The sequence below is a fragment of the Dromaius novaehollandiae genome, chromosome 1, assembly GCF_036370855.1.
Source record: "Dromaius novaehollandiae isolate bDroNov1 chromosome 1, bDroNov1.hap1, whole genome shotgun sequence".
In the NCBI taxonomy this organism is placed as follows: Eukaryota; Metazoa; Chordata; class Aves; order Casuariiformes; family Dromaiidae; genus Dromaius; species Dromaius novaehollandiae.
This window is the reverse complement of record NC_088098.1, coordinates 87,602,524-87,628,228: the sequence shown is the minus strand read 5'-3', so window position 1 is coordinate 87,628,228 and position 25,705 is coordinate 87,602,524. Positions and strand designations below refer to the sequence as shown.

At 49.3% G+C, this 25,705-nt stretch overlaps 2 protein-coding genes across 4 annotated transcripts; both read left to right on the top strand.

The window, feature by feature from the left end:
- The first annotated feature begins 449 nt into the window (after positions 1–449).
- On the top strand, positions 450–19,090 carry P3H3 (prolyl 3-hydroxylase 3). 2 transcript variants are annotated; one of them, XM_064519287.1, is made up of 15 exons: positions 450–950; positions 1,452–1,604; positions 1,977–2,181; positions 2,309–2,440; positions 3,421–3,554; positions 3,831–3,920; positions 4,335–4,387; positions 4,598–4,656; positions 5,787–5,911; positions 6,034–6,129; positions 7,110–7,260; positions 7,432–7,549; positions 10,706–10,781; positions 11,199–11,339; positions 19,010–19,090. In XM_064519287.1, the coding sequence occupies exons 1-15, from the start codon at positions 531–533 to the stop codon at positions 19,073–19,075; spliced, it is 2,019 nt and encodes a 672-aa protein (XP_064375357.1). In that variant the 5' UTR covers positions 450–530; the 3' UTR covers positions 19,076–19,090. The 2 variants fall into 2 exon arrangements, with proteins under 2 accessions (XP_064375357.1, XP_025969067.1); XM_026113282.2 differs by lacking the exon at positions 19,010–19,090 and adding an exon at positions 11,650–12,334 and having other exon boundaries at positions 452–950.
- A 434-nt stretch (positions 19,091–19,524) lies between these two features.
- Positions 19,525–25,128, top strand: GNB3 (G protein subunit beta 3). Of its 2 annotated transcripts, XM_026113262.2 has the most exons (8): positions 19,702–19,743; positions 19,915–20,021; positions 20,146–20,209; positions 20,331–20,493; positions 20,595–20,661; positions 21,725–21,926; positions 23,136–23,352; positions 24,227–25,128. In XM_026113262.2, exons 2-8 carry the CDS (start codon positions 19,951–19,953, stop codon positions 24,331–24,333), a joined length of 891 nt encoding a protein of 296 aa, XP_025969047.2. In that variant the 5' UTR covers positions 19,702–19,743; positions 19,915–19,950; the 3' UTR covers positions 24,334–25,128. The 2 variants fall into 2 exon arrangements, with proteins under 2 accessions (XP_064375358.1, XP_025969047.2); XM_064519288.1 differs by lacking the exon at positions 24,227–25,128 and having other exon boundaries at positions 19,525–20,021; positions 23,136–23,848.
- Positions 25,129–25,705: the final 577 nt, after the last annotated feature.

The following is a 25,705-nucleotide window of genomic DNA, read 5'->3' as shown; positions in this document are numbered from 1 at the left end:
CGTGTTTTTTCCAAAGAAAAGTGATACAACTGCCACCTCACAGGCAACTCCCTGGGGGGTACATGGATGCAGGGTGATGGGTTAGAGCTGACCCCTGCAGCTATGAGCAATGAGCACCCCAAGATCATGAGGTCATGATTGTTTTATTCTAACACATTACATGAAGCTGCTCAGTGCTGCCGCTCAAGACGCCAGGGCTCAACCACAGCTCCAGGAAGGCCAGGAATTTGCTCCCCCTCTTTGTGTCCCTGATCCAAGAGCTGAGCTTGTCCTTATTGCTGGGAGGCTGGGGTGGGAGGGCAGCACAGCTGGGGCAGGCTGTGGGCAAGCTGCCCACACCCCTCTGGGCTGCCCGGCCGTGCATGGCTCTTGCCACAGCCAGGGCCAGGGCAAGCGGGCGGGGGGCTCTGCCTGCCCGGCCCAGCACAGCCCGGCCTCCGGGGTGTGTCTAGCTCAGGGCCTGCCAGCATTTCCACCCGCCTCCTGGCCGCGCAGTGCTCTCCTGTCCCCTCCTCCTCCGCAGCTCAGCCATGGCCTCCCTGCTCCTCCCGCTACTGCTTGCTCTTGCCACTGCTGCCACGTCTGCGACCACAGGCCGCCTGGTCCCCTACGACCTGCTCTACGCAGACGGCGTGCGTGCCTACTTGGCGCGGGAGTGGACACGGGCAGCTGAGCTGCTGCAGCGCTCGCTGCACAGCTATGCAGGGCTGCGAGAGGCCCGCAGTGCCTGCTGCCATGCCTGCCACGATGAGGTGGCCTTTGTGCGGGGGCCGGCAGCGCCCTGGGATGCTGCCTTCTTCGACCAGGTGCTGCAGCGTGCTGACTGCCTGCAGCACTGCCTGGGCCGCCGGCTTGGTGGGCCACCCTCAGCGCATCGCGTCAGCCACGCCATCCGGCGGGACTTTGAGCAGCGGGAGCCCTACAACTACCTCCAGGTGGCCTTCTTCCAGGTGGGCTTGCCTAGATGAGATCCTGAGCAATCTGATCAAGCTCTGGAGTCAGCCCCCCTGTGAGCGGGGCATTGGGCTGGAGACCTCCAGCAGCCCCTTCCCACTTAAATCTTTGTCCACTTCTCAGCAAAAATAGCATGCTGGTTTTGTGTTGGTGCTTCTCAGGTAGCTGCTGGAGATTTGAAGGAGTTCAGAGGGCGGTGGGGTGCAGGGCACTGCGAGGCCTTGCAGATTGCCAGCCCTTTGCGCCTAGTGAGGTTGGCCTGACGTATGGGCGGTCAGGGACATGGGACAAGGGACACAGGACACAGGCATGCTGTGGATGAATCTAGGTCACAGCATGGGCTGGGCACAGTGCTGTTTACAGGTGGGCCCCACCCAAATGCTCAGTGTCATGGTTCCAAAGTTGGTGGGAGCAGCTGGGGTGAAAGGTGGGTCTGAAGGGAAGTGGGTCTGCCTAGTGCACACGGGAATGTTACATGTGCTGCCTTTTCTCTGCAGCTGAAGAAGCTGGATCAAGCAGTATCTGCGGCTCACACATTCTTCGTCGCGAATCCCCAGCACCTCCAGATGCGTGAGGACATAGAGAAATACCGCCGTATGTCAGGGGTGAAATCAGACAGCTTCCGGGATCTGGAGGCCACACCACTCTGGGTAAGAGTCTGATGCAAAACTGTGTGTATTTGCAGGCATCAGCATGGCTTGTCACACATTCCCAGGGACTGGCCTATGGCCTTGCTCTATTTCCACATAGGCATCATGGCCTGAGACAGGGTGTCCATACACTGGTGAAGGCAAACTATTGACACGGAAAGAGATTTGGTGGTGACAATTACAGCAAGCTGCAAAAAGGCCTTGGAGAAGTCTATCTGGTACATGTCCAGATTTGCTGTACCAGTGCATGGTGGGCTGTGCATGATCCAAGCAGGCCCCTAGATGTCAGCACTATCCTATGAGTGACTTGAAGTCTCAGGGAGTCCTTTGGTGTCACCCACACTAAATGGGGCCTGGTCCTGTCCTTCGCAGGAGGCATATGAGGCTGGGGTGCAGCACTACAATGCAGATGAGTACCTGCAGGCTGTGGCCAGGCTGGAGGAGTCACTCAGAGAGGCGCTGTCAGCACTAGAAGAGTGTCGTGCCCTGTGTGAAGGACCTTGGGAGGAGGAGGAGGAGGAGGAGGAGAAGGAGGAGAAGGAGGACATGCAGCCTGGCCTGTATGAAGCAATTGCAGGTAGTGTTGGAGGCACAGAGGGGTGGGTAGGAAGGCCATGCTTCCCGGTCTGGACAGGCCCCATCTCCCAGCACTCTTGTCTGGCAGATGGGGGAGCTGCTGGCTTTCATGCTGCTCTCTCTTGCAGCCCATTATGTTCAGGTCTTGAAGTGCAGACAGCAATGCGTGCTTGAAATTGCCACAAAGCCAGGGCGGATTTCAGCCACAGAAGATTTCATACCCTCCCATCTTGATTTACTGCAGTTTGCCTATGATCAAGGTGAGCATAGCCACAATCCAGTGGGTCCTGCTGTAGCACCCCTAAGCTTGCAGCATATCACAGGTAAAAGTGTAACACTGACCTGAGCTCTACCTGTCTCCCTCCTTTCCTACCCCCTCTGTGCACCTCTCTGGCCAGAACCTCTCCTCTTGCTCAGGCCCAAGCCTGAGGCCACCTTTGGAGAGGTTTCTCGTGATGACTCTCACTTCTGACTCTCTGTGCATTTTCTCTAATGTGTCGCCCTTCCCACTGTGTGTATGGACAAATCTTTCCTCCAGAGCTCTCCATTTGAAGTCCTTGCTCCAACCATCTGCTCTGTCCAAGCTGTGTATCTCATACTCTCCTTTTCAGTATGCCACTCTTTCAAGTGCTGCCTTCTCACGCTCCTACTTCTGATCTATAACATGCGCTTGCATCTCATCTTAACAGTGATGTCCCTTCTGAGTCAGCCCTGCTTGCCCTAACTTAACTGATAGCCTGTCAGGACATGGGGCATCCTGTCACCCTGTCATTTTTATATGTACCTCAGTTTGTCCCTTGAATACCTCTATTCCATCGCACACTGCCCCATGCAGCCTGTCTGACCCAAATGGCTGTCACCTCCTCTGTCACAGCCTTGGCACAATTTTTCTCTCAAAGAGGCCTCCAGAGCCCAGCTGTCTCATCATCACTATTGGGCGAGGGAGGTGGGACTGTCCATCCTCATATTTCCTTTTGCTCTCCCCCAGTCCCCTCTGAACAAGCCCCCAATAAATAGAGAAAGTGGGCCCATTCTTCACGAGGCTCATTCCCTGTATCTCTGCCTGCTGTACTCTGCTTGGTAGAGGTCTGGCTAGGCAGGGAGGATGTGTATTCAGTGCCAGTCCTCCCACTGCCAGATTGTGAATGGGTCTTTGGGCGCTGCTGGCCTATATACATTTACTGCCAAAATCAAGGCTTTCAATGACCTGTCTATTTGTTCTGTTCTGTCCCCGCTCAAGTTGGAAACCAGACACTGGCTGCTGAATGTGCTGCTTCCTACTTGCTCTTCTATCCCATGGATGAGCCAATGTTGGAGAAAATGAATCAGTATCGCACAGAACTGGGGGAGGACACAGCTGTCACAGCCAGAGAGGTAGTTACAACTATGAGTCTGTATTTGCTGGCCCTCTCCTGCCTCCTACAACTGGACCACTGGTCTAGGAGACAAAAAGGGGAGTGTGTATGTTTCACTGCAGATGTGTGCCAAGACCAGGACTAAAGAAACCTGAGCCTGTGTTTGTTTATAGTCTATACCAGACAGAGTCCCTCCAGGACAGAATTGGGCACCTTTAGTGCACAGCAGGTTTCTGCCCTGGACAGGTATGGGATTATCTTTTGTGGTTATCTGACAGCCTCTTTGTCTCCTTAGAATATTCAGCATTATGTGCAAAGATCTCTGATGGAGAAGAAGTTGATTTACTATGCAGTGGAGCATCTAGGAGGAACTTTTAATGACCCTGTAAGTAATGATATGATCTTAATCTTCCTACCCTAATTTCATTAAGAAAGTTGCTAGACCTCAATTCAATAGCACATGATCCACGGAGGATCAGGTGCTGATGAGAAGGACCCCAAAATCCTTCTGATGTGGATTTTTAAGGGCTTTCTTCTGCTCCAGGACTGAAAACTGTTGTGTCAGCAAACTGCAGAAAATTTATCCAACAACTACAACAAAATTGCAAAAACTACTACAAAAATTGCAAAACTGTTGCTGTAACTGTATGCATTAGCCCAATCTGACTGGCCTCAGAAACATGCTAGAGCCATTAGTCTGGTCTACCCTGGAAAAAGGGGACAAGGAACTGGCTGGTTAACCCGATCCAATGTGGGAGAAGTTTGCTGGATGCTGAACCTTCTGCATTTGTTCCTGTAGGATCTATGGACTCCAGATGAGCTGATTCCTGAAAATCTAAAAGAGCAACACAGGTAAGGTTGGCTGAATTGAGTGGGAAATGAAAATGCTGGAGGCAGTGGGTGGAGTAGGACTGGCAGTGTTCATTTAAGTAACAGTAATACCTACTGAGAAATGGGCAAAACATGAACATGAAGGGTGTGAACAGAAGACCACAGAGGAGGGCGAGGTGTTAGCTCTGTGTACTGACAGCCCTGGTCTGTGTTTTTTCCCTTGCTCCCGAGAGAGGATCAGGAGAAGCAAAAGCAGGATACTCTGGATGTGGAAGAGAGGGAGAAGAAGGGTGAGTAACAGAGCTCAAAGAAGGACTTGGGTGCAGTCAGCCAGGCTAAGCACTCTCTCTTCTTCCATCCTCAGGCATTTGAATGCTAGCATAGATGCAGACAGACTCGAATGGCTCAGCAAGTCTTCTCACTGTTTCTTTTCTCCCTCTTTGATGCATGAATAATCTTGCAAAATCTCACTGCCTACACCTGTGGGATGGGAACCCAAAGAGCACTGTGACCAATGCTGCCTGGATATATGACAAGCCTATGGACATGTAGATCCCTGTTCAGTGCAGCTGGCATGGACAGGCAGGAGGGTCTACACCAAACCTGGTTCACCTCCACCAGCCCAACACCAAACAGCATTTTTCTGAAAGGGACAAGGAGAAAGGGGGGAAACTGGAAACAGACTACTCAGCTTGAGCAAGTCTTTCTCTAAAAGAAACAAGTCCAGATGGATCATGGCTGAATGCTACAGGCTGCAGTGCAGAGTCCTTTGTTCTTGCTGGTCCTATACTCTCATGTGTGGACACAGAGCCTCTTGCAGGGCTCTGTCCTGGTGTCTTTGCTTGAACTCACCCCCAATGGTTTTCTGCTGTGGCACATGGGAGAGCAGATCATTCTGATGGCCTGAATGTGTTGTCATTCCTGACCATTCAGAGGTCAGAGAGGGGAAGAAAAAGGACCTATTGCATCAAGTCATCAACTAATAGCCATTGCTTCTCTTTGGGGCTGAAGAGAGTAGAAAGATGCACTGGAGATACTTCTAGGATAAGGTGTGTGATTGAAAGGAGTGTTGATGGAGGTGTTTATCTGCTTCTTTTCTCCAGAGCCTCACCCCAGGAGGCTGGACACGTTCTGCTGCTGTGATCCACAGTGCACTCGACTCTCCACATTTCCCTGCTGCTCTCCCAGCACACCCCAAATTTCTGCTGGCTCCTGAAGCACTTGCAATAGGCCAGCTCCTCCAGCTGATGCTCTGGTTCCCCTGACACATGTGAGGGGTGCAAGTGGCCCAGATCTGTGAGGGCTGGGCACTTCTGGGGAACGGTCCTGTCTTCCCCCAGAACATATAGTCTCTCCTCCACTTCCTCATCCAGACTGGGGGCTGATAGCTGAGGACTTCTTCTACATGCTTCTCCCACAGGTCCTTTGCCTTTTGAGGGTATCATTGTCACAATGGATTCCCGCCAGATGAATGGAACCCAGAGGGTTGTGTTTGACCGAGTCCTGACAGAATCTGAGTGTAGGGATCTTCTCCGTCTGACAAAGGTGAGGCCTGAGTCTTGTAGGAGCCCCCATATGCCCTCTCCTCCTCAGCAGGCAGAGCTGCAATGTTGCAGTGGAGGAGAGATGGCAGCCTCAGCTGTGTCATCTCTATCCATCTATTCCAGGCAGCTGGAGGAACCGGAGATGGCTATAGGGGAAGACGGTCCCCTCACACCCCACACGAGAGATTTGAGGGGTTAACCGTTCTGAAGGCCGTGCAGGTAAGTGGCTCTGTGAGCCTCCCATCTTGGCTGTCCATGAAGAGTGTTTATCACCTGAGCATTTTTCTCTGTGTTATCTTCCCCACAAGCCAAGCACATGTGCAGTTTCCCCTGACAATCTTCCTCCTCATTCATGTTTAGAGACATTGTACATGGAGGGCTTGACATGTGCCTTCTCTCCTACAAGGAAGAGTTTTAGGGTCGCTACTTGTCCCAGCGGGATGGTCTTACAGACGTGTCTTCCTTAGAGCTGCAGAATGATTTAAGACAGAAGGGACCTCTGGAGATCTTTAGTCCAACCCCCTGACCACAGCATGGCTAAATCCAAAGCTAGGTGAGGTTTCTCAAGGCCTTGCGCAGGCAAGTCCCGAACATCTCCAAGGGTGGAGATTCCCCAGCCTCTCTGGGCATCTGTTCCAGTACTGAACCACTCTTGGGGAAAGATGTTTTTCCTTATATCTAGCCAAAATTTCCCATGCTGCAACTTATGCCTGTTGCCTCTTGCCTTTTCACTGTGTTTCTCTGAGAAGAATATGGCTCCTTTTTCTCTATAACCCCCCTTTAGGTGTTGAGAGACTGAGGTTCAATCTTCTCTCAGCCTTCTCTTGGCTGAAGAAATGCAAATCCTTAAGCTACTTTTTATAAGTCATGTGCTGCAGCCCCCCAGACATCTTAGGGCCCTGCACTGAAGACTCACTCCAGTTTACCACTGTCCCTCTTGTACGGGGGGGGGGGGGGGGGCAAAACTGGACACTGCATTCCAGATGTGCCTTTGTGCACTGAGTAGAAGGAAAAAAATCACTGCAGTGTACGGGTGCACTCCTGACTTAAGTTTACAAGAGAAAGCATTATTTTCTTGCATGTGTGTGACCACAGGACTTTATGCTGCTGTGTTCCTCTGTAGTGTGTACGTGTGTCATTTCTTAGTGTCTTTGTGTGTCTTAGAGTTTCTTTCTGACAGGCTTGTTTTTCGCTTATAGATGGCCCAGAATGGTGATGTGGACTGGAAAGATGCCAAATTGCTTCTGCAGGCCAGTGAGAAATCCCGGAAAATCATAGAGTCCTATTTTACCCCTGGGAAGAAGCTCCATTTCTCATTCACACACCTTGTGTGCCGCACAGCTGTGGAGGGTAAAGAATCCTTCTCCATGTTTGTCTCTTTCCCCTGAAGACTCTCCTTCCCAGTCCCACCCATGTCCTCCCAGGAGACTCTTTTCCCTTTACTCTCAATGTGCCCCTCTCTCTGTCTTATCATTTCCTTTAATTGAAACACTTGGTCTTTCCTGCAACTTCCACCTTCAGGGGAACAGGAAAGTCGCATGGATCTCAGTCACCCAGTCCATGCTGACAACTGTCTCTTGGATCCTGAAGGGAACGAATGCTGGAGAGAACCACCTGCTTATGTGTACAGGGACTACAGGTAAGATAAGAAGGAAACCTGCACTGGAGTGTGTGGAGATCAGAACTCCTCCCCAGCCCCATCAGAGGATGAGTTCAGCTGGCTGATGAACTCCAGCCATCATATACAAGCCCAGTGATAGGGTCCTTGGCTCAAAGCCAGCCAGGCCTGTAGCATGAAAGGGCTGCATGAGCAGCTTCAGTACAAAGTGTGAAACACCTCCCCTATGTTGGCAGAAGGGTCTGCCTTTCTCCCTACTCCCTCACTGCAGAGAACATTAACAGTTAGAGAGCATTACTGGGCTGGGAGACTGGCTGGATCTAGAACCATGATATCAAATTGTCTTCCTGTGTGTCTACCACAGTACTACAGTCCACTCCCAGCCCTTATGACAAGCTGTTTCTTTTAATCATGTTCTGCCTTTCCCTGTTCCTTTCTTCTGTCTTGTCCATGCATTACAGGACACAGAGAACTGAGGTTCTTGATTTCCTTCACTTGAGCAGTCAGTGTATTTCCATGACTATCCTCTCATTCATCTCTCTGAGGATTCACTACCAATACTTTGTGCTGAGTTTTTCCTTTCCATGTGAGAGGTTTTCCCAGCCTGTGGTAGGTTTTGTTACTCTTCTATGAAAAAACTTGAAATATATTTTCAAGACAGTGAGAAGTGCTGCAGATCAAGCATGTTATCCTTACCTGGGAAATAACTGTTCTGTCAAAGATAGCATGACTGACCCAATCTGCTTTTAATAAACCCATGTTATGTTTTAAGACCATTTTCCATTTACCTTTTGTCCTTCAGTTATCCTTCTTCTCAGAAATAGATTCTGAAACCCTGAAGACTACTGAGGTCAGACTGCCAGGCCTGTTTATGCTTCAGCCATTCTCCCCACCTTCCTATTCCTTCTTACGTGGAAGAGCTGTCTTAGATTTTCTCCAGTCATATGTTACCACGCTGACCTCTCAGTCTTATTAAACCCTATGCCAAAAGAGGTGTTACTTCCTGGGCTTCTGGGTTTGTAATCCTCTCATTGTCTGTATGTCCTCAACATTTTGTTTCAGCCCCCAGAGTGGTGATTTTTATTTCATATTCTCAGTCCCATTAATGAGCCTCTCTTGTTGCTCTGACATTCTCTATCATCTTAATTGAAAACTGAGAGGGGCTCATTAAGTTTGTGGTTCTTACTTTCATCCCAGTTGACTGTGGTCTCACCTACACTGCTTCTCCTTTTGTCTAACGTGAGTAAAGAAATTTCTTGTCTTTATTTCCTTTTCAGCATGTGCCAACCATGTTTTTGACCATTCTTATGTTATCATGTACTCTTTGACTCTTAAGACATGTCTTTCCTTGGTGATCAGTCTCTTCTTCCAGGCTTCAGACTATTCCAAATATTAAAACACAAACAAGGTCATGCCAGGTCGGAACTGAGGTCCTTCTAGCACAGGGTGCTGTCACAACAGTGCCTCAGCTGCATGCTGAAGAGTATTAAAAAACCAGGACAAGTGTGTAGAGCTGTGTCCTTGGAGTACTGTCCCAACCCTCTGTGGTATGCCACTTGGGGACTTCCCTGAGCTAGGCGTCGCTGTATTTAACAACCCCAAATGGATTCTCCTAGTAATTGGTTTAGTCACTTTTTGAACCTGTGGAATCATTCAGGCTCCACAGCCTCCTGTGGCAAGGAGAGTGAGGAAGCGTCTGGAGTTTTTTGATCTGAGTCAGCCACCTCTGATGTTCCTAATTCTCCTGTAAGAAAAGCTGGCAAACAGTTGGTCCTTATTGTCCTTCTCTACAATACCCATTGACTTACAAATCTTTGTTCTGTTGTCCTTCTGTGGCCTCTGATGAGGCCTGTGCTTTCCAGGCATTCCTTGTAAGGAAGCCTTTCCATAACTTTTGATCATCTGTGTTGCCCTTTTCTGTACTTTTTCCGGTTCCGCTATTTCATATCTGAGATCGGAAAGGCAGGCTTGAACCCACCATGCTGGGTGTAGACAGCTCATTGTGGATTTATACAGTGGCATAGCAATGGTTTGTTCTCTGTTCGCTTCCTAGTCATTCCCAATGTTACTTATTTTTCCACCACCACTGAGTTGATGTTTTCATAAAAACGGTCCTCCGTAACCTCCAATCTTATTTATGAGCACTGAAAGTCAGCTCAGGATCTGTTATTGCTAAGGGTACACATTGCTTTAAGTTTATTTATTTAATAAATGACCGCAACAAATATTTATTTATAATCAAATTAACATTTACATAAATTTATTAGTATTTATAATAAAAATAAAATGATATATTTACGTTACTTTGAATTCACCTGAGTGGATTATCATCCACTTGGGTGTGCAACTTCTTCCTAGAGGTTTGTTTTTTCTCTAGCATGGTATACAAATATCAGGTTGTTCACATGCCTTTGACTTAAAGAAATACCATATTCAGATCTCTGAGCTGAATCAATTCATGATCACTCATTCTGAAGTTAATATGCTCTTCTGGATTGTGGGGAAAATGAATTTATTATCCCAGAAGAGTGATGAGTAATTTCATTTTTCCTTCCAATGACAACTGTTTTGTACTTATACACTTTGAATTTCATTTGCATTCCTATTCTCTGCTCACCCAACTTCTTCATAGTGCCTCATGAACTTTTCTGTCCTTGCCAAATCCAAGTAATGCTGCATCATGTCCAGATTTTTCCCACTCACCTTGCTATTCATGTCTTTTCCAGATGATTCATTCAGGTATCAAACACAGGATCTGGGACAGCACCATGAGGTTCCTGCTAGCAACCTGTGCCAAGGATGAAAACTGACCTCTTAATCCATATCCATTTCTGTTCCATGCCAGCACCTTGCTCTCACGCCTATGACAACTTGTTTTATTAGCAGTATCTCATGATGGCTGTTGTCTGAACAAACAAAAGAGAATTCAGAGAACTGGGGTTAGCAGTGGGTCATGCAGGTTTTCTGATCTGGGTAAACTGTATTGTATCTCCCAGATGTTTTGTTCTTGTCTTAAATTACTGTTCCATTAGATTTGCTAAATACAGCTGTTTAGCTTCCTGGGACTTGCAGAGACTGTCTACAGAGTTGTTTTTGAGACTCTGCAGTTTGATCCTAGCATGGCTCAGGGATGAATGAGCTTCACCATCCACATGTCCTCTTTCTTTTTGTCCGCAGTGGCATTCTCTACCTCAATGATGACTTCCAAGGCGGGGGCCTTTTCTTCACTGAACTGGACACTGTGACTGTCACAGTAAGTCTGGGACTTGGCAAAGGAAGGAGAGCAGACTGAGGGTGAGATTTAGTTCAGGTGAGCAGAAACTAGTTAATTATTGGATCACACCACTCCAAAAGCCGTCCAATGCAGGTAATGTGTCAGATTCAAACTGGAGCAACCAAAGGCAAATTGAGGCAAATCTCAGATAGAGGAAAGATTAACTCCTTTCTATCTGAGATGTCCCAGGCTCTTACAGCCTGTGTGTGTCTGTGACCTCTATTGTCCCTTTGGTTCTTTTTGTCCCTCCCCAGGATGGCACCTTTCCCATAGATTATAATGCCTAGCAGCCCTTTGCCATTCCACACCACCGGAGTCAGCGTGACCTCTGTAGATGGATGGCGCTCCCCACGGCAGAGAGCTTCCAGCTTCATTGTCCCTTCTCTCTCCTGGCAGGCCAAGGTGTATCCTAAGTGCGGGAGGCTGGTAGCCTTCAGCTCTGGCAAGGAGAACCCACACGGCGTGTGGGCTGTGAGCCGTGGGAGGCGCTGCGCTGTGGCTCTCTGGTATACACACTCCCAGGAGCATGCAGAGCAGGTAAGGGAATTATGCTGGAGAGTGGATACAAGGGCCTCCAAGCTGGAGCAAGTCTCTCTGTGGAAGGGCTTGCGGGCTTTCTCAAGGATCAGGGCCTTGTGCAGGAGCTGGTAGTTGATTTCTGACAGGGGTTGGGGCCCAGTTGGGTACCCTGTGGAGGGGCAGCCTGTGGTGGGTTCTGCAAGAGAGAATGGGCTCTAGGGCATTGAATGGATGTGGCAAAGGCAAGCTGAGTCTTGCAGGCCCACACAGGCAGAGTGGAAACCCCAGCAGGGAAGGGTTCCCATCATCTCTGTCTCCGTGGCTGCAGGAGAGGGTGAAGGCGGAAGAGCTGATGGAGCAGAGGGCTGCGGAGCAGGACAAGCCAAATGGACAGCTACATCAGGGAGCCGATCATGGCAGCAGGTCCTCACCAGAATCCCCCGTGCCTAGCGACAGAGCCAGGCCTACAAGCCGGAGGCACAAGCCAGGCTCCGACAGGACCCAGCGCCCCAAGGAGCTGCGACCCAGAGATGAGTTCTGAGTACACGAGGCCCTGCGGCAGGACTGGCATGCACAGTGGCCTGGCATGTCTCAATAGTGCTGGCACCACCAAGGCCTGGAGCAGTTTATTAGCGTGCTAGAGCCATAGTGATAGGGAGGGATGTAGCTTGCTTCTCTGTGACTTCCTAGAAGCTGAAAAGTGGAAGCAGGGACAGTGTATTAAAGTCAGTGACACCAGGATCTTTCTTCACTGCCTCACCGACATGTTTGTGTCACTTGTCACTTCTTTCAGTGCAAACTTCTTGGTCATATGGGACCAAACCAAAGTGGAGAAGGAAGGGCCTAGGGGCTTTTGAGAGCAAGGGCTATTTCACATTCAGGAATTCAACATGGAAGCATCTGAAAACCCTAGGCACCTACAAACTCCAGAGCCTTGAGGTTGAAATGAGAGAGGGAAGGTGAGTGGCTGTGAATATATGGAATAAAAGCAAAAGCAAAATGCTGAACAGAAATGCTGGCAGGAGTCTGAGTCTGTGCTTCAAGAGGGAGATATACACACTGATTGCCGATGGAAATTTAATTAACAAATGATGGAAGGAGATTGAGCTCTCAGTGAAGGAAAACAAACAAAGTGTTTTCCCAGATGCCAGCCCAATCCAGTAAGAGAGGGCAAAGCAAAAGTCAGCTCTTCCAGGAGCAACCCATGGAACGGGTAGGAAGTGCCTTCAAGAAAAAGCACTGTCCGCTCTTGTTTTCCTGAAGCAAGGCCTATTTTTTTTTTTCTTTCATGCACCACGTATCCCCTGGAAGCAGCAGAGATGTTTTGTTTATCATTTTTCAGGCTGATATACAGACAATCTGCTGTTGCTGCCCAGGGAATTAGTGTCCAGAGATGGGATTATGTTGTAGCCAAACAGGAATTGAATGGGATGGATATGGAGTATAAAAATGAGCAGTGACCCTATTCCTGGGAAGGATTAGAGCCAGAGACCAACCTATGGTTGTGAAACATACAGGCCTAGACAAGAGCTGTGCATGAAGACCACAACTACAATGGGGAAGGGAAGACAGTTGGATAGCCAAGGCCCATGGTGTGAGAGGTAGATGGATGTTCTCCTCATTGCTGTCAGCCCAAGGCCCCTGCCCAGTGGAAGGTGTTGTATTTAGCCCCATCCCCATGAGTGCTGGAGGAGCAGGACTGAAGCAGGGACTTCTTTCTCCATTCTGAAGCTTGGCCCTTGCTTTAACATGGGGAAATCTGTACCAGCAGCCCTTCTTGCCTCCATCCTCCTGAGGATCACAGCCTGGAGCTGAAAGAAAAAGGAACTTCAATGCGTACATGTCAAGTTCCTTGCCCCTAGCAGGAAGTCCCACCAAGTCCTAGCACTCTTATGTCCTTCCCTGAGGATTGACATGGAGGTGCTGGTTGGATCCTATTTGGTGAGGCCATGCTGGGCAGGGGCAAAGGGCTGGTGTCCGCAGCTCTGGCTTGCTCTGCCTAAAGGTGGCCTGGGTGATTAGATTGATGGCCTCCTGACGTCAGATGAGATCCGTTAAAAGGTATTTATCTCAGGCTTGGGCCAAAGCTGCAGGAGAGATTAACAGAGATTGAGGCCAAGATAATCCCATCGCAGCATCCCACTAAAGTGGCTGCCAAAAGGCCTGCTGCTGAAAGCTTTTGCCACCCCAGCCCCTTTGCCCAGTTGTGTTTTCCCGAAGCAATGCTCGGTTTGCCACCCAGAGACAACATGACCCGAGCTCTGCCCTGCCATGGATTTTCCCTCGGCAGGTCTGCAGTAGGTGGCACCGTCCTTTCTTTCCATGCTGTCTGGGGTGTATGTAGTGTACTGTCCCTGGGAGAAAGGGCATTCCTGTGGATCATGAGGCACAGCAAGCTCTACCCCAGAGGTTTATAATCCTCGCCTGTTCTGGCTAATCTTCACTTTATTAGTTTGTTGTTAGTATAAACAGAGGGAGTCAAATCTGCCTGTGATGGTTTCTTTCCCTTCAGGAGCAGCATGTTACTCTCTCTTTTCACCCCTCCCCATCCACCTGCTTTGCATTACATCCCAATCCGATTTCCCCAAGCCTCTGGTGTCTGATTTAATTTGCCTGACGCTGCTCCTGGAATCAGCCCTCCCCCAACCCCTCCCATCCATAGCTGTCCAGCTCCCCATGGGGAGATCAGTCCTGGGAGAGGCTGAGGAGCGGAGAGGGAGCAAGGGACTCACAGAGTGGACAGGCAGGACTGACTGGGCACTGCAAAGGGACGACCTGCTCCCCTGGCCAGCAGGGAAGCCGTTCTCCACAGGGATCGCCGACTGTGAGGGACCCATCTGGGAGGGGACTGCAACCCACCCCTCTCTCCAAATACTGGTAAGGATGCTGCCTTGATGTTATTCCCTCAGCTCATCTTACTGTGCTTGGTGCTTGGGGCCTTTGGTTTTGTGATGTGACCCTGTGGGGGTTTGAGGGTCTCTGTACAAGGGCTGACCCCATATGCAGGCATTTGAGGATGTGGGAGGGAAGATCATAATGGGGAAAACATTGGCGTTAGCACTGAGATGTCTTTGTGATGATGAGGGACTTGGCACTGGGTTGGGGATGCTTGTTCTCCCCTTGGTAGGTGAATTACACCAGTTTCCAGCCTGGAACAGGAGGACAACACCTACCCTGAGGGACCTGGGACTCATGCTCAATAGACAGCCCTGCATTCTTGATGCACTCCTGCACACCTCTTTGTAGCTGGCTGCTTCTCTGGAGGAAGAAGTAGCCCACAGAAAGCAAGGAGTAGAGCAGGGTAATTTTACCTTGGCCTTTGATCTCTGTTGCAGGAGAGGGGGATCATCTCTGTATCCGGCTCTGCAAGGAGCTCAGGGTCACCAGGGCGAGCATGCAAGGCCAACCAAGGGGATTACACAGGGACCAAGGGATGCTGCCTGTTAATACTCTGCCCTCCCTTCTGCACCTTTACCTTTTCTGTTTACAGCATTCTCCCAACTATGCAATTCAAAGAGAGGCAGCTCCCTCCCCAGCCTGGGGGAAACTACCCAGAGGCTAGAAAATGAGGGGGTCTGACTCCCCTTTCTTCTCACCCATCACTCACACCTCATTCCCACAGGGAAGTGACTTAGGTGATTTGGCAGAGACGACAGTCAGCTGGGATGCTAGAGGGGTCTCTGTCCTGATGTGGTGCAAGGGACATAGACACTGCCCTGAAAAGTCACGCAGTGGCAGTAAAAGGCAGAAGCAGAAAGATGCCAGACCCCTCAGCTTCACACCAAGTAAGAGTCACTTGGTCTGCAATGAGAAGACAACCAAGGGCTCAGGACACTCCTGGCTGCCCGTAGGCAGGAGAACTACAGCAGGAGCCACCAGCAAGTTTGTCATGGGTGAAAGACAGGAGGAAAAAGGCTCTGTGGAGCAGTCAGGTTGGAGAGCAGAAAAAGATGAAACCAGGCTTTGAAAGCCAAGAACTGAGAAATGGATGCGTACAGTCAAGGCAGAGTTCATAAGACAGGCTGGTGTGACTCAACTAAGTCAAGACTTAGTTTGAGTGTGCCAGGCTCTCAAATGATGTGTGTGACTCTGTAGGAAGCACAGGTCTGCACACAAGTACTGGTGCCAAGGTCAACCTGTCAGTAGCTCTTCGCAATGCCAGGGAGGTGTTGGGTTTTTGTTTCTTCAAAGGTGCCTAACAGCTTGGTTTCCTCTACTGCTAAGCATCTACCTGAACAAGCCCTTATTTCCTGAAAGCTCTGGGCACAGTTTAGAAACCCTTCCTCTTAAAACTGGGCTGGGCAGCTATCATGAGCACCTCTGAACTGAGCTGTGAATCCACAAATGTGCTCTGGTCTCTGGTCACTTGCTGCCTGGGCAGGAACCTGCCTTGGCCAGACTCCAAGCCTGACTCCCTTTCTCCTGTTCTTCGCTGACTCAGGTCCCCCATTTCCTGCCCTAAATTTACATGGTGAGCTGCCCTTTTGCACATCTATCATGGTCCTCCTAGAAGGCAGCTGCATTCCGATGCGGACTAGGTGACCCATGCTCAACAAATTGCACTGGGATGTGACAAGTGGAGGCGATAGGCAAAGCCAGAGCTATTATTATCACTCATCTGTGGCTTCTTGTTCTTCTGAGGCTGAGGACAATTCCCAACTTCATTTAGCTTGTTCCCTAAAAGGGATTTAAAGGTCTGGACAGAGTCCTGAACCCGAGCTGTACCTTTGCTATATTTAACTCTTTTTATATGTCCTCGACATCATGCTCCTGCCCTTTAATCTTCCTACTGGCTCTCAAAGCCCCTCACTGGTTGTGCAACTTCACAGAAAAGATGCCTATGAACTGAGTCTCCCATGATAATGCCAGACTTGAAAAAAAAAGTGGCCAAGGAAAGAGAGAGAGTGGTGAAAAAACAGGAGAGATGCAGGGAAGACTGGGGACCTGACAGGAAATGAGAGGCACTCATGCATCCTGCTTCAAATGGGGCAGAAATTGCAGAATAGAAAGGAAGAATAAGGCTCCCATCCCTATGCAGGGCTAGGTGGACAGAAACAGAAATCCATTAAGTCAATTTAGGGCAGGTGGGTAGATGATGATCCCGGATGGCCAGAGAGCTGGAGATGACAGCTTGGAAAGCTGAGAGTGCTTCTAGCTGGAAGAAGCTTTAGGGAGGAATTGCCATGGGGAGGCCAGGTTTTCAGGGCTTGGAAATCAAGCAGAAGAGGCTGGAAGGAGAGTGTAAACCAGAAGACATGGCCCAGGAAGAAAACACATCCAGTGCTGACAGCTGTGGAGATGTGATGGTGGGGAGGCAGGACCAGCCATGAGGAGAACTGAAAAGGGGGAAGGCTTTGACCAGAATGGTAGAGCTGGGTCTCCACAGTGTGACTGAAAGTAAATGTTTGCCACTTGGTGTGCTGGGAGGCAGTGATCAGAGCTGGACACAGTCTCCAGATCTTGACTGTACACCAAAGCTGAGGGGCAAACACCACAAAGATAAGGTGGATGTGCAACCTCCCACTGAAAGCTGCAAGGCCCTGCCAGCACTCTCCCAGTCAATTAGCTGGGACTTGGGTGTCCAACCCCTTCCCAAAGGAGAAGTGCATTCAGGTGGATTTTCCTGCTCAGCTTCACTCAGCCAGGTCCAAGTATGTATCCTTGCTGGCAGAACCACTCATCATTGTTCTGTCACAAGGAGAGGAGAAAAAATAGTAGAAGGGGGCCAGCTCAGGTGCTGATCTCTTCCCATCCTTCAGTGCAGTGGAGGTTGGCAGTCCTAGATCACTGCTGTGGCATGTGCCTCCATGCTCTGGCAGTGTAGCCCTCGGTCCCCTCCTGCTCTCTCACTCATGTGCTGGAGCAAGCAGATCAGGCCAAATGGCCACATCGAGTGCCTGGACAGGGAGCAGAAGAGAGGCAGCAATGATGTGGCTCCACATAGCCTTGCAGTCAGCAAAAACAGTTGTACAAGCCTTTCTCTGTGGGGCATAGTCTGACATACCCTCTCTTGAGCATAACCACAGGCCCTCCCAGGAGTGGTATCTCCCTGGCTTTTCAAGCTGTGCCTCAGGAGTCATTGATCAAGCAGAAACTAATCCTGCCTGGAGGATCAAAGGAGAGCCACAGAGACATTCAGGGGGAAAGGATTCTGTAGAGAAATTCAGAGTGTGCAACTGGGACCTTTATCTGGGGCAAAGCAGCGGGCAAAGGCGGGACATGGGGAACCATCTACATGTGCTTGGGGAGTGCCCCACAGGGAAAGAGCAGCCTGAAACAGAAGGACCGAAAGCCTTGTTAGCTGGAAGAAATGATGCCTTCAGACAACAGGCCAAAGCAGGATAGAGGTTATGTGACCTACAGGGACCAGAAGGAGAAATTCTACAGCTACTGCAGGAGCATTTCTTGGACATGGTACAAAGCTCTGCTTTTGATGGTGGTGCCACTGGGCTGGTGGAAACACCTGGAGCACCTCTGTACGCTCATACTTACCTGAGAGAAGGACTGAAGCAACAAAGACCAGATTTGGCTTTGTGAGTGGGACATGATAGAATCACTGGTGAAGTTTTAAGTACACCTAATAGCAAAGAAAGAGAGAACAAAACAGAAATGCTGTATAATGATATGGCTTGCCTGTACTTTGCAATTCTAGTTCATTGCCTTCTCTGCAAAACAATATAACAACAACTGAAAAAGGCTCAGAGAACAACAGAGGTGATCAGATGTAACGGATTACATGTGAGGAATGACTAAGCCATCCCTGCAGTCTGCAAAAGAGGTGGAGGAAGAAGGATATGACAAAGACCTATAAAATCCTGAGTGACACTGAGCTGAATAGAGACCAATTACTTGATGATTCTTGCAGTTCAAGAACTAGGGGCCATCAAGTAAAGCTAGTGCCAGGCAAGTTCAGAAGTAATAGAAGGAGGTACTTCTTCACAGAGTGTGCCATTAAGCTGTGGAACTTCTCACCATCGGGCACTGAGAACGCTCAAATTTGACACTGGCTTAAAAAGCAACTGGACAATGGACTATAGCATACAGTGCTGCTGCCTCAAGCTTGGGAAGTCAATGAAAAGCTGGACTAGCAAAGTAGGAGAAATACCATTATGTGCTTATTTTATTCTTAGATTCTTCCCTAGGCATCCACTTATTTTTTTTAGGATGGGAAGTCAGAAGAGAACCCTGAGAGAACAGCTCAACAGCCCGCAGATTGCTTTGATGGCCAAAGAGCTGGTGGACACCGTCCAGCGGTGGTTTGCCTAGGACAAAAGATAGGAAATACGCCCCACAGCCACTGGGCTCCCCACATCAAGTTTCATCCTCCTGGAGCTGCAGGTGAACAGCTTGACAACAGAGGACCTAGGACTTCGTAGGGTCTGGAATAGGTAGGGTACAGATGAAGAGGTGAGGGGAGGAGTGCAGAGCCTCCACAAGGGGTTCTGGAGGTCTTCAGCTCCCAGTCTACATGTCAGTGAGACAGAGGACCAAATGGACCTTCCATCAGATCCAGTATGACCTGCCCAAATGCTAAAGGCTTTGATCAGATACAGCATGACATTTCCAATCATGCAGCCAATAAATGACCGCCAAGCCCTTATCAGAAACACCTAGGTTTTCATAACTGAGCAAAGTCATATTAGCACACTTTCTACCTCACACCTCTCTCCTTTGATTCGTCTTTCCAGAATCAAGGCTCTGCACGTGGAGGAGCCATCCCTAGATCAGAAAGATGGGGGAAATGGAACAGATGAAACAGGAGGCTGAGCAGCTGAAGAAGCAGATTGCGGTAATGCTGGGAACAGCCACGAAACTGCTGAGATAGCACCTGTCCCCTGTGGCCAAGTCCCCATCCCCTACTCAGCCTCAACTTGGAGCCAAGTTTTCTCCAAATACATCCTTGGAGCCCTCTGCAGTTCTGCACAGCTCTTTAAGTGTTAATGGGGATCCTCTTAGCATGGGTAGGGGGCAAAAAGAGGGGGAGGGGAAGGGAGAAAAGGGGAGACTCTAAACAGGTGAGAAGCAAATGGCCACAGGCATCACGTCTGCAGGGGACCACAGAACATGGTATATCCCCGGGCTGTGCTCTGTCTGGGAGATAGTTGTTTTGCCAGGACAGAGGATCCATGGAAAGGGTGTAGCGTGGGGAATTGGATGCAGATCATCTTTTGGGTCACCTTCCTGTTATTTGTCTGGCAGGTGTTGAGGAGCCTTGGTCACAGACTGGGATCCCACTGGGCTGGACAAATCTAAACACAGCAAAGCCACAGTTCCTACCTCTGACAGCTCCCACTTTAAATGAGGCTCTCAAGTATGCCCCTGAATTTCATTGCCCTCATCACACAGTGTTTTTCTGACTCAATCACTCTTCTCTCTTTTCCAGGATGCCCGGAAAGCTTGTGCAGACACAACACTTGCTCAGGTAAGGGGCAGAACTGGCTGGCCAGGTGAGTATTTTGGAGTCAGCTAGCAGTACTGCAAGGTGAACTCTCCGCCGGGCCCACGGAAGGCATTAGGGAACAGAGTTGTGGGGAGCAGAAAAGCTCCTATCAGTCCAGGCTTAATTCTTTCTCTCTTCCCGCTCTCTCTCCAGATTGTGTCTGGAGTAGAAGTGGTTGGCCGCATTCAGATGCGGACCCGAAGGACCCTGCGTGGGCACCTGGCCAAGATCTACGCCATGCACTGGTCCACAGACTCCAAGTGAGAGAGATGCTGCTGATCTGCTGGGTGCTGGAGGGGTGTGCAAGGCAGCACACAGTCATGCAGGGCAAGAGGGCTCTGATAGGAAGAGAGCTACTAACATAATCTTGTGCCTCTCTCACAGACTCCTGGTCAGTGCCTCACAAGATGGGAAACTGATTGTGTGGGACACATACACTACCAACAAGGTAAGGGTCAGATGGATGCAGCAGACGTGGACACTGGAGTGAATGCCCTCAGAGCTAGTGCTCTTATTCTCTCCCATCTCCTCTACTCCCAGAGTGCAGACCTGGTTTCTTGTCCTCCCAGGTTCATGCCATCCCTTTGCGTTCTTCCTGGGTCATGACCTGTGCCTATGCCCCCTCAGGCAATTTTGTAGCCTGTGGGGGCCTTGACAACATGTGCTCCATCTACAACCTCAAGACTCGTGAAGGCAACGTCAAAGTGAGCAGGGAGCTCTCAGCCCATACAGGTGTGTGTGCTGCCTATCTACAACCTAGGTGCCCTTTGCTTCCAAGCTTCCTTCTTCCAGCCCTGTTCCATTTCTCATACTGGCTTGTTCCCACTTCCCAGGTTATCTCTCCTGCTGCCGATTTCTGGATGACAACAGTATTGTGACCAGCTCTGGAGACACCACATGGTGAGTGTTATCTTCTGTATCTTCACAATACAAGCGGTCACAGGCACTGAAAATTCACATAGGTCTCTAGCTCTCAGCACTTCTGGAAAACCCCATCTCTAGGAGTTTTGTTATCACAGGAGCAGACACTGTGCAACCCCTCTGGCTCTTAGAGGCACAGCTCACACCAGCAAGTGGAGTTATTTTACTTTGCGGTTACCCACCTTTCCACTATCTAAGGATAAGTTGCTTCTATGTAGGGAGACTACACAGAGTACTTTAGGTACTTACGTACCTCAGGAAGCCAAATTCCTAATTCCTCCCTTGGCAGAACAGAAACTTTTTTCCCCCGTTGAGGCCAAGTCAAGATGCAGGTCTACTGGTGAAGCAGCATGGACAATCTAGCCAGCTCTCATAAAGCACAGTATCATTTATTCTGGCAAGAAAACATTATAAAGTTATGTAAAGCCTACATACAAGCTTCATTTCTCAAATCTTACCCACTATGCAAAGGTCATCTATAAAGCCTGTGCATGAATCCTTGGTTCCTGGCTCTCCAGTAACCCTGTGCTGCAACTCCAAGCAAGTCTGAGTCTTTATCTGCCCCTCCCCCAACACCTGCCTTGGCAGAAACTCTTAACCAGGACAAGACAGGATGTGGCATTTTCCATGAGATCAAGGCTACATGGGGCTTATTTGACTGCAGATAGTGTGGGATCCCAGGGAAAACAGCCCATGCATCCAACAGTGTGGGTACAGCAGTCCTTTCTTGGCTGTTCACCTGTGGGACTCTCATGTCCTCTCACTATTCCCTTTGGCTGTCACCATGAACACTGTCAAATCACAACTGCCCCACCACAGTCATAGCCTAACTCTGTTTTGGTTAAGTTAGGAGTAGCAACAGCTATTAAGATGTTTCCTGTTGTATATAGCTAAACTCCAGTGATAGTCTCACCTGTTTTCTCATTCTGTAACCATGCCTACGGCTTCCTCTCCTTTTGTTTATAAGTGGGGCAACTCTTAAACCCAGCCATAGAGCTGATCTGCCTTGGCTGACTCTGAAAACTTCTCTTCCCTCCCACAGTGCACTCTGGGACATTGAGACAGGGCAGCAGAAGACAGTGTTCCTGGGTCACACCGGAGACTGTATGAGTTTGGCTGTCTCCCCAGACTTTAAACTGTTCATCTCTGGGGCCTGTGATGCTACTGCCAAACTGTGGGACGTGCGGGAGGGCACCTGCCGTCAGACCTTCTCAGGGCACGAGTCCGATATCAACGCCATCTGTGTATGTATACTGTCTGCATGGTTGTGATGACTAAGGAAACAGAGGTGGGACCAGCACTGAAATAGGGAGAAGGCCTTAGGAAACATGTTGAAAGATGCTGTCACTGTTGTATGTGGGGAACCAAGGTCTCAGGAGACCCTGACTTCATGATCCAGTCTGAAGTAGGGAAGATCGGAGTTCAGTTCTCAAATATTTGTGAGTCTGAGCCAGTCACTGAAGTTCTGAGGCTGGTTCTTCCAAGGCACTGGGGCACCAAAGCATCTGGGCCTGACTGCCATTCTCAAAACACCACTTGCACTCAGCCAGCACATCAGGGTCTGTGGAGTTCAACATGCTAATATAAGTTCTGGTGCAGCTTTGCTCATAGCAGTTGTTGGGAACCACAGTTCAGACATGCTGTAGGAACCCTGAAGCAAGACACAAGTGAGGCAGCAGGAATACCTAACTTGGGTGAGGGTCTCAGTCAGCTTCGGATTATGTAAGTGGTAACTTAGGATCACGGGGAGATCTGAAGAGGAAATCTTCACACGAGGTAGCACAGAGATTTGGGAACTAGTATCACCTCAGAAGCAGGGATTCAAACCAGAGGCCCAGAGGTGACAGGACAACAAAAGTGTCTGTTTAATTCCTTTCTGCTAACTAAATGAGTCTGCCAGCTTCCTGCAATGTCTGTTGCTCGTACTAGCCTTCACTGACTTCTCACCTGCCCCATGGCTATCCTGCCAGCCATGTGGTTTTCTGCTACATCTGGTCCTGAACAGGTCTTTTTCCCCTCAGGGAGTGGGGGGAGGAGGAGGATACATGAAAGAGCCAGCTAATGAGAAGCTTTGAGCATGAGGTTTAGACAGCCCAGTGAGAGGAAGGCTCTCATGGCTCTGAACCTTGCTAGACACCACCTGGGGGTGACTGGTGGACTCCAAGCCTCAAAACAAGTTAGGGTAGAAGACACTACAATCCTTCCCCAAGCACTAGGGCATCTTGCAAGAGCTCTAGGCTAGGTCATTGGCTTTCTGGAGGTGGAAAGAGTCAACCTGGTCTTAGGAGAAGCATGAGTCTTCCTCTCCAGCAGATTCAACTTTTAAGATCCAGTGTCTTGTACCACTGGGTTTTCCTAGCCCCATGGCTTTCTAGTGGTTAGCAGGGAGGGGAAGATGCCAAGGAAACATGTAAGGCACAGTCTGATTAAAATCTGGTGTGTGTCCTACTCAGTTCTTCCCTAATGGTGAAGCCATCTGCACTGGCTCAGACGATGCCACCTGTCGTCTCTTTGACCTCCGGGCAGACCAGGAGCTCATAGTGTACTCTCATGAGAGCATCATCTGTGGAATCACATCAGTCGCCTTCTCCCGCAGTGGGCGCCTCGTGCTTGCTGGATATGACGACTTCAACTGCAACATCTGGGACTCCCTGAAAGCAGAGCGTGTGGGTGAGTGGCTCCTGGAGGTCCTTCTCTTATTCCCTGCAGGACCTTCTATCCCTATACCAGGTAGTAGAAAGGCCCTTATTTTTCCTCAAATGGAGGCACGCTATACTGACTGAAGCTCAACAATGCCTCCTCACACTTAAGGAGCACACAAGTTGTAGAACTAACTTTTAAATAGAAGAACTATTGGCTTCAGTCATTAATGTTAATGAGGGCAAACCTTTAAGCAAGACTCTTTCAAGGGGGGAAAGAGCATCAATATTCCTATTAGCTAGAACTGCTCACAAGCATAAATATAGTCTCACATTGTCTCAGTCTCTGCAGTTTATCAGTTTCAGTTGCTCACAGTGCCACTTGGTGGCCAGGCACAGAACTGAGCATGAAGCTGGTCTCCATTCAACATTTTTGGATGCGCGGTGATGCTCATACAAGGAATACACACAAGTACTGTTCTTCTTTTATATCAAATACAGCACCTAGTCTCTGAAAATTTCTATCACTGCCTGCCTTTTGAACTCCAAGAGCATTGCTATTTCTCAGTCTTATCAAGGATGCTCTCCTTTCCTAGTCCTATCAATGACATTGCTCCAGGACAAAATCAGTTATATGTTGCAGTAATTTCTCCTGCATTGGGGATTCAACTGGCTGAACCTTCTTAAGACCATTATTCTTTGGCCACATCCCACAGACAGTAGCTGTATAGCATGCACAAGTGTTCTTCTGCATGTTTGTTCTTATTAACCACATACAGATCCTAACACAGGGGCACACGTACACAGGCCACAAGACTGTGATGAATGTGTTCCATTTGGCCAACCCCTCTGCCTCTCCCAGGCCCCATCTCTTTTACTGACCTCTCCTCTTCCCCTCCCATCAGGAATCCTCTCTGGCCATGACAACAGAGTGAGTTGTCTGGGGGTGACAGCAGACGGCATGGCTGTTGCCACAGGCTCCTGGGACAGCTTCCTCAAGATTTGGAACTGAGGATGACAGCAGAGAGGGAAAGAGCAGCAGAAGCATGGTCCAAGGCCTAAGCCCATGCAAACAGCATCATCAACTGAACACAACAGAAACTTTGCTTATCACTCCCACTTGTCTCCATACACAGGTCACTTGTAGGGGTCTCCTAGAGTGAAAGGAAGATGAGAAGTCTGGGGGTTGGGGGTAGGGCTGAAGAGCAGGAGCACACACAGTGGCAGTTCTCTCCACCCTTGGACAGGCCCAGCAGTTTCTAGCCTCTTGCAGGCTTCAGGACCCCAGCCAAGCACAACTGTTCATCGCATCTCAGGCCTTTACAGTACAGTTCAGACACGCTGCATCTTCCTTCAAACACCTCTACACCTTTGACACCCATCTCTTTGAGGGCTCCTTATCAACCCCTCTGTCCCAGACTAAGCCCTATCCCTGATTTAGCTAGGTACAGCTCCTCCACATGGCTCTTCTCTGTACCTGCAGACATTCCCAGAGAGGCACTGGGTTTGATATATTTTTGTCATGCAACCTCTGCCAAAAAGGTAGGGTAAATTGGGCTCATTTTCCATAGGGGAAGACTTAGCTCAAGTTTCATCTATGTACAGACAGGGGAAAACCTCCAGACCCCCCAGAGAACCAGGAAATATTATGTTTATTCTTATTTGTTGTTTGCTTCATGCTGTTCCTTCTCTTTTTGCCTCACCTGTGTGTTGTGTGGTGACCCCACCTAACCAGTAGTCCTCAGCCACTGCTTTCCACTCCAACTCTATAGCACTTCATAGTCCAAGCAAATAAAGAAAGCTCACATAAGTACCACAGGCTGTGTTCTTTCCTGCATTGCAAGAGTACTGCAGACATAACTCTTCTCCTGTGAGAACTGCACACTTACCCATTGCTCAGGGCATCTGCCCTAAAAAGGGAAACCACAAGCCTTGCTCTACTTCTAAGTCCACAGGAAAGGGTCTCCCTCACCTATGTTTTGGCTGAAAACATCCCACTGCCTCTTGTTCCAACAGGACACCGATATTTGCTCAGGCCACAGCCATTATACAGGCATTATTCCAACAGCTGGTTGGTAGTAAAGCCTTGAGATCCCAGGATATGGCTATAAACCATTGATGAGCCACTATATCTTGTTGACCTTTAACAGAAGGTGAAGATATTACTACCAACACACAATATTGCCTCCCTGTATTTTGGATTTTGCCCTGATGCCAGATCTTTGCAGTAAGCTACAGTTCCCTGTGTACCTGTGGCCCAGGGTCACAGTAGGTTCAGCAGAACTTTGAAAGTGATCCTAGGTGGTTCAGTCTCTTTCAGAGTAACTCCCCAGGCCATTCTACAGTTCACGAGTTGGATTCCTGAACCCCTGCATTCAAGGTCA

Coding starts and splice junctions, on each gene's coding strand:
- P3H3 (XM_026113282.2), top strand. CDS start 531: ATGGCCTCCCTGCTCCTCCCGCTACTGCTTGCTCTTGCCACTGCTGCC. Junction 951..1,451: donor TCCAGGTGGCCTTCTTCCAG/GTGGGCTTGCCT, acceptor TTTTCTCTGCAG/CTGAAGAAGCTGGATCAAGC. Junction 2,441..3,420: donor GCAGTTTGCCTATGATCAAG/GTGAGCATAGCC, acceptor TCCCCGCTCAAG/TTGGAAACCAGACACTGGCT.
- GNB3 (XM_064519288.1), top strand. CDS start 19,951: ATGCGGACCCGAAGGACCCTGCGTGGGCACCTGGCCAAGATCTACGCC. Junction 20,662..21,724: donor AGCTCTGGAGACACCACATG/GTGAGTGTTATC, acceptor TCCCTCCCACAG/TGCACTCTGGGACATTGAGA. Junction 21,927..23,135: donor CCGATATCAACGCCATCTGT/GTATGTATACTG, acceptor TGTCCTACTCAG/TTCTTCCCTAATGGTGAAGC.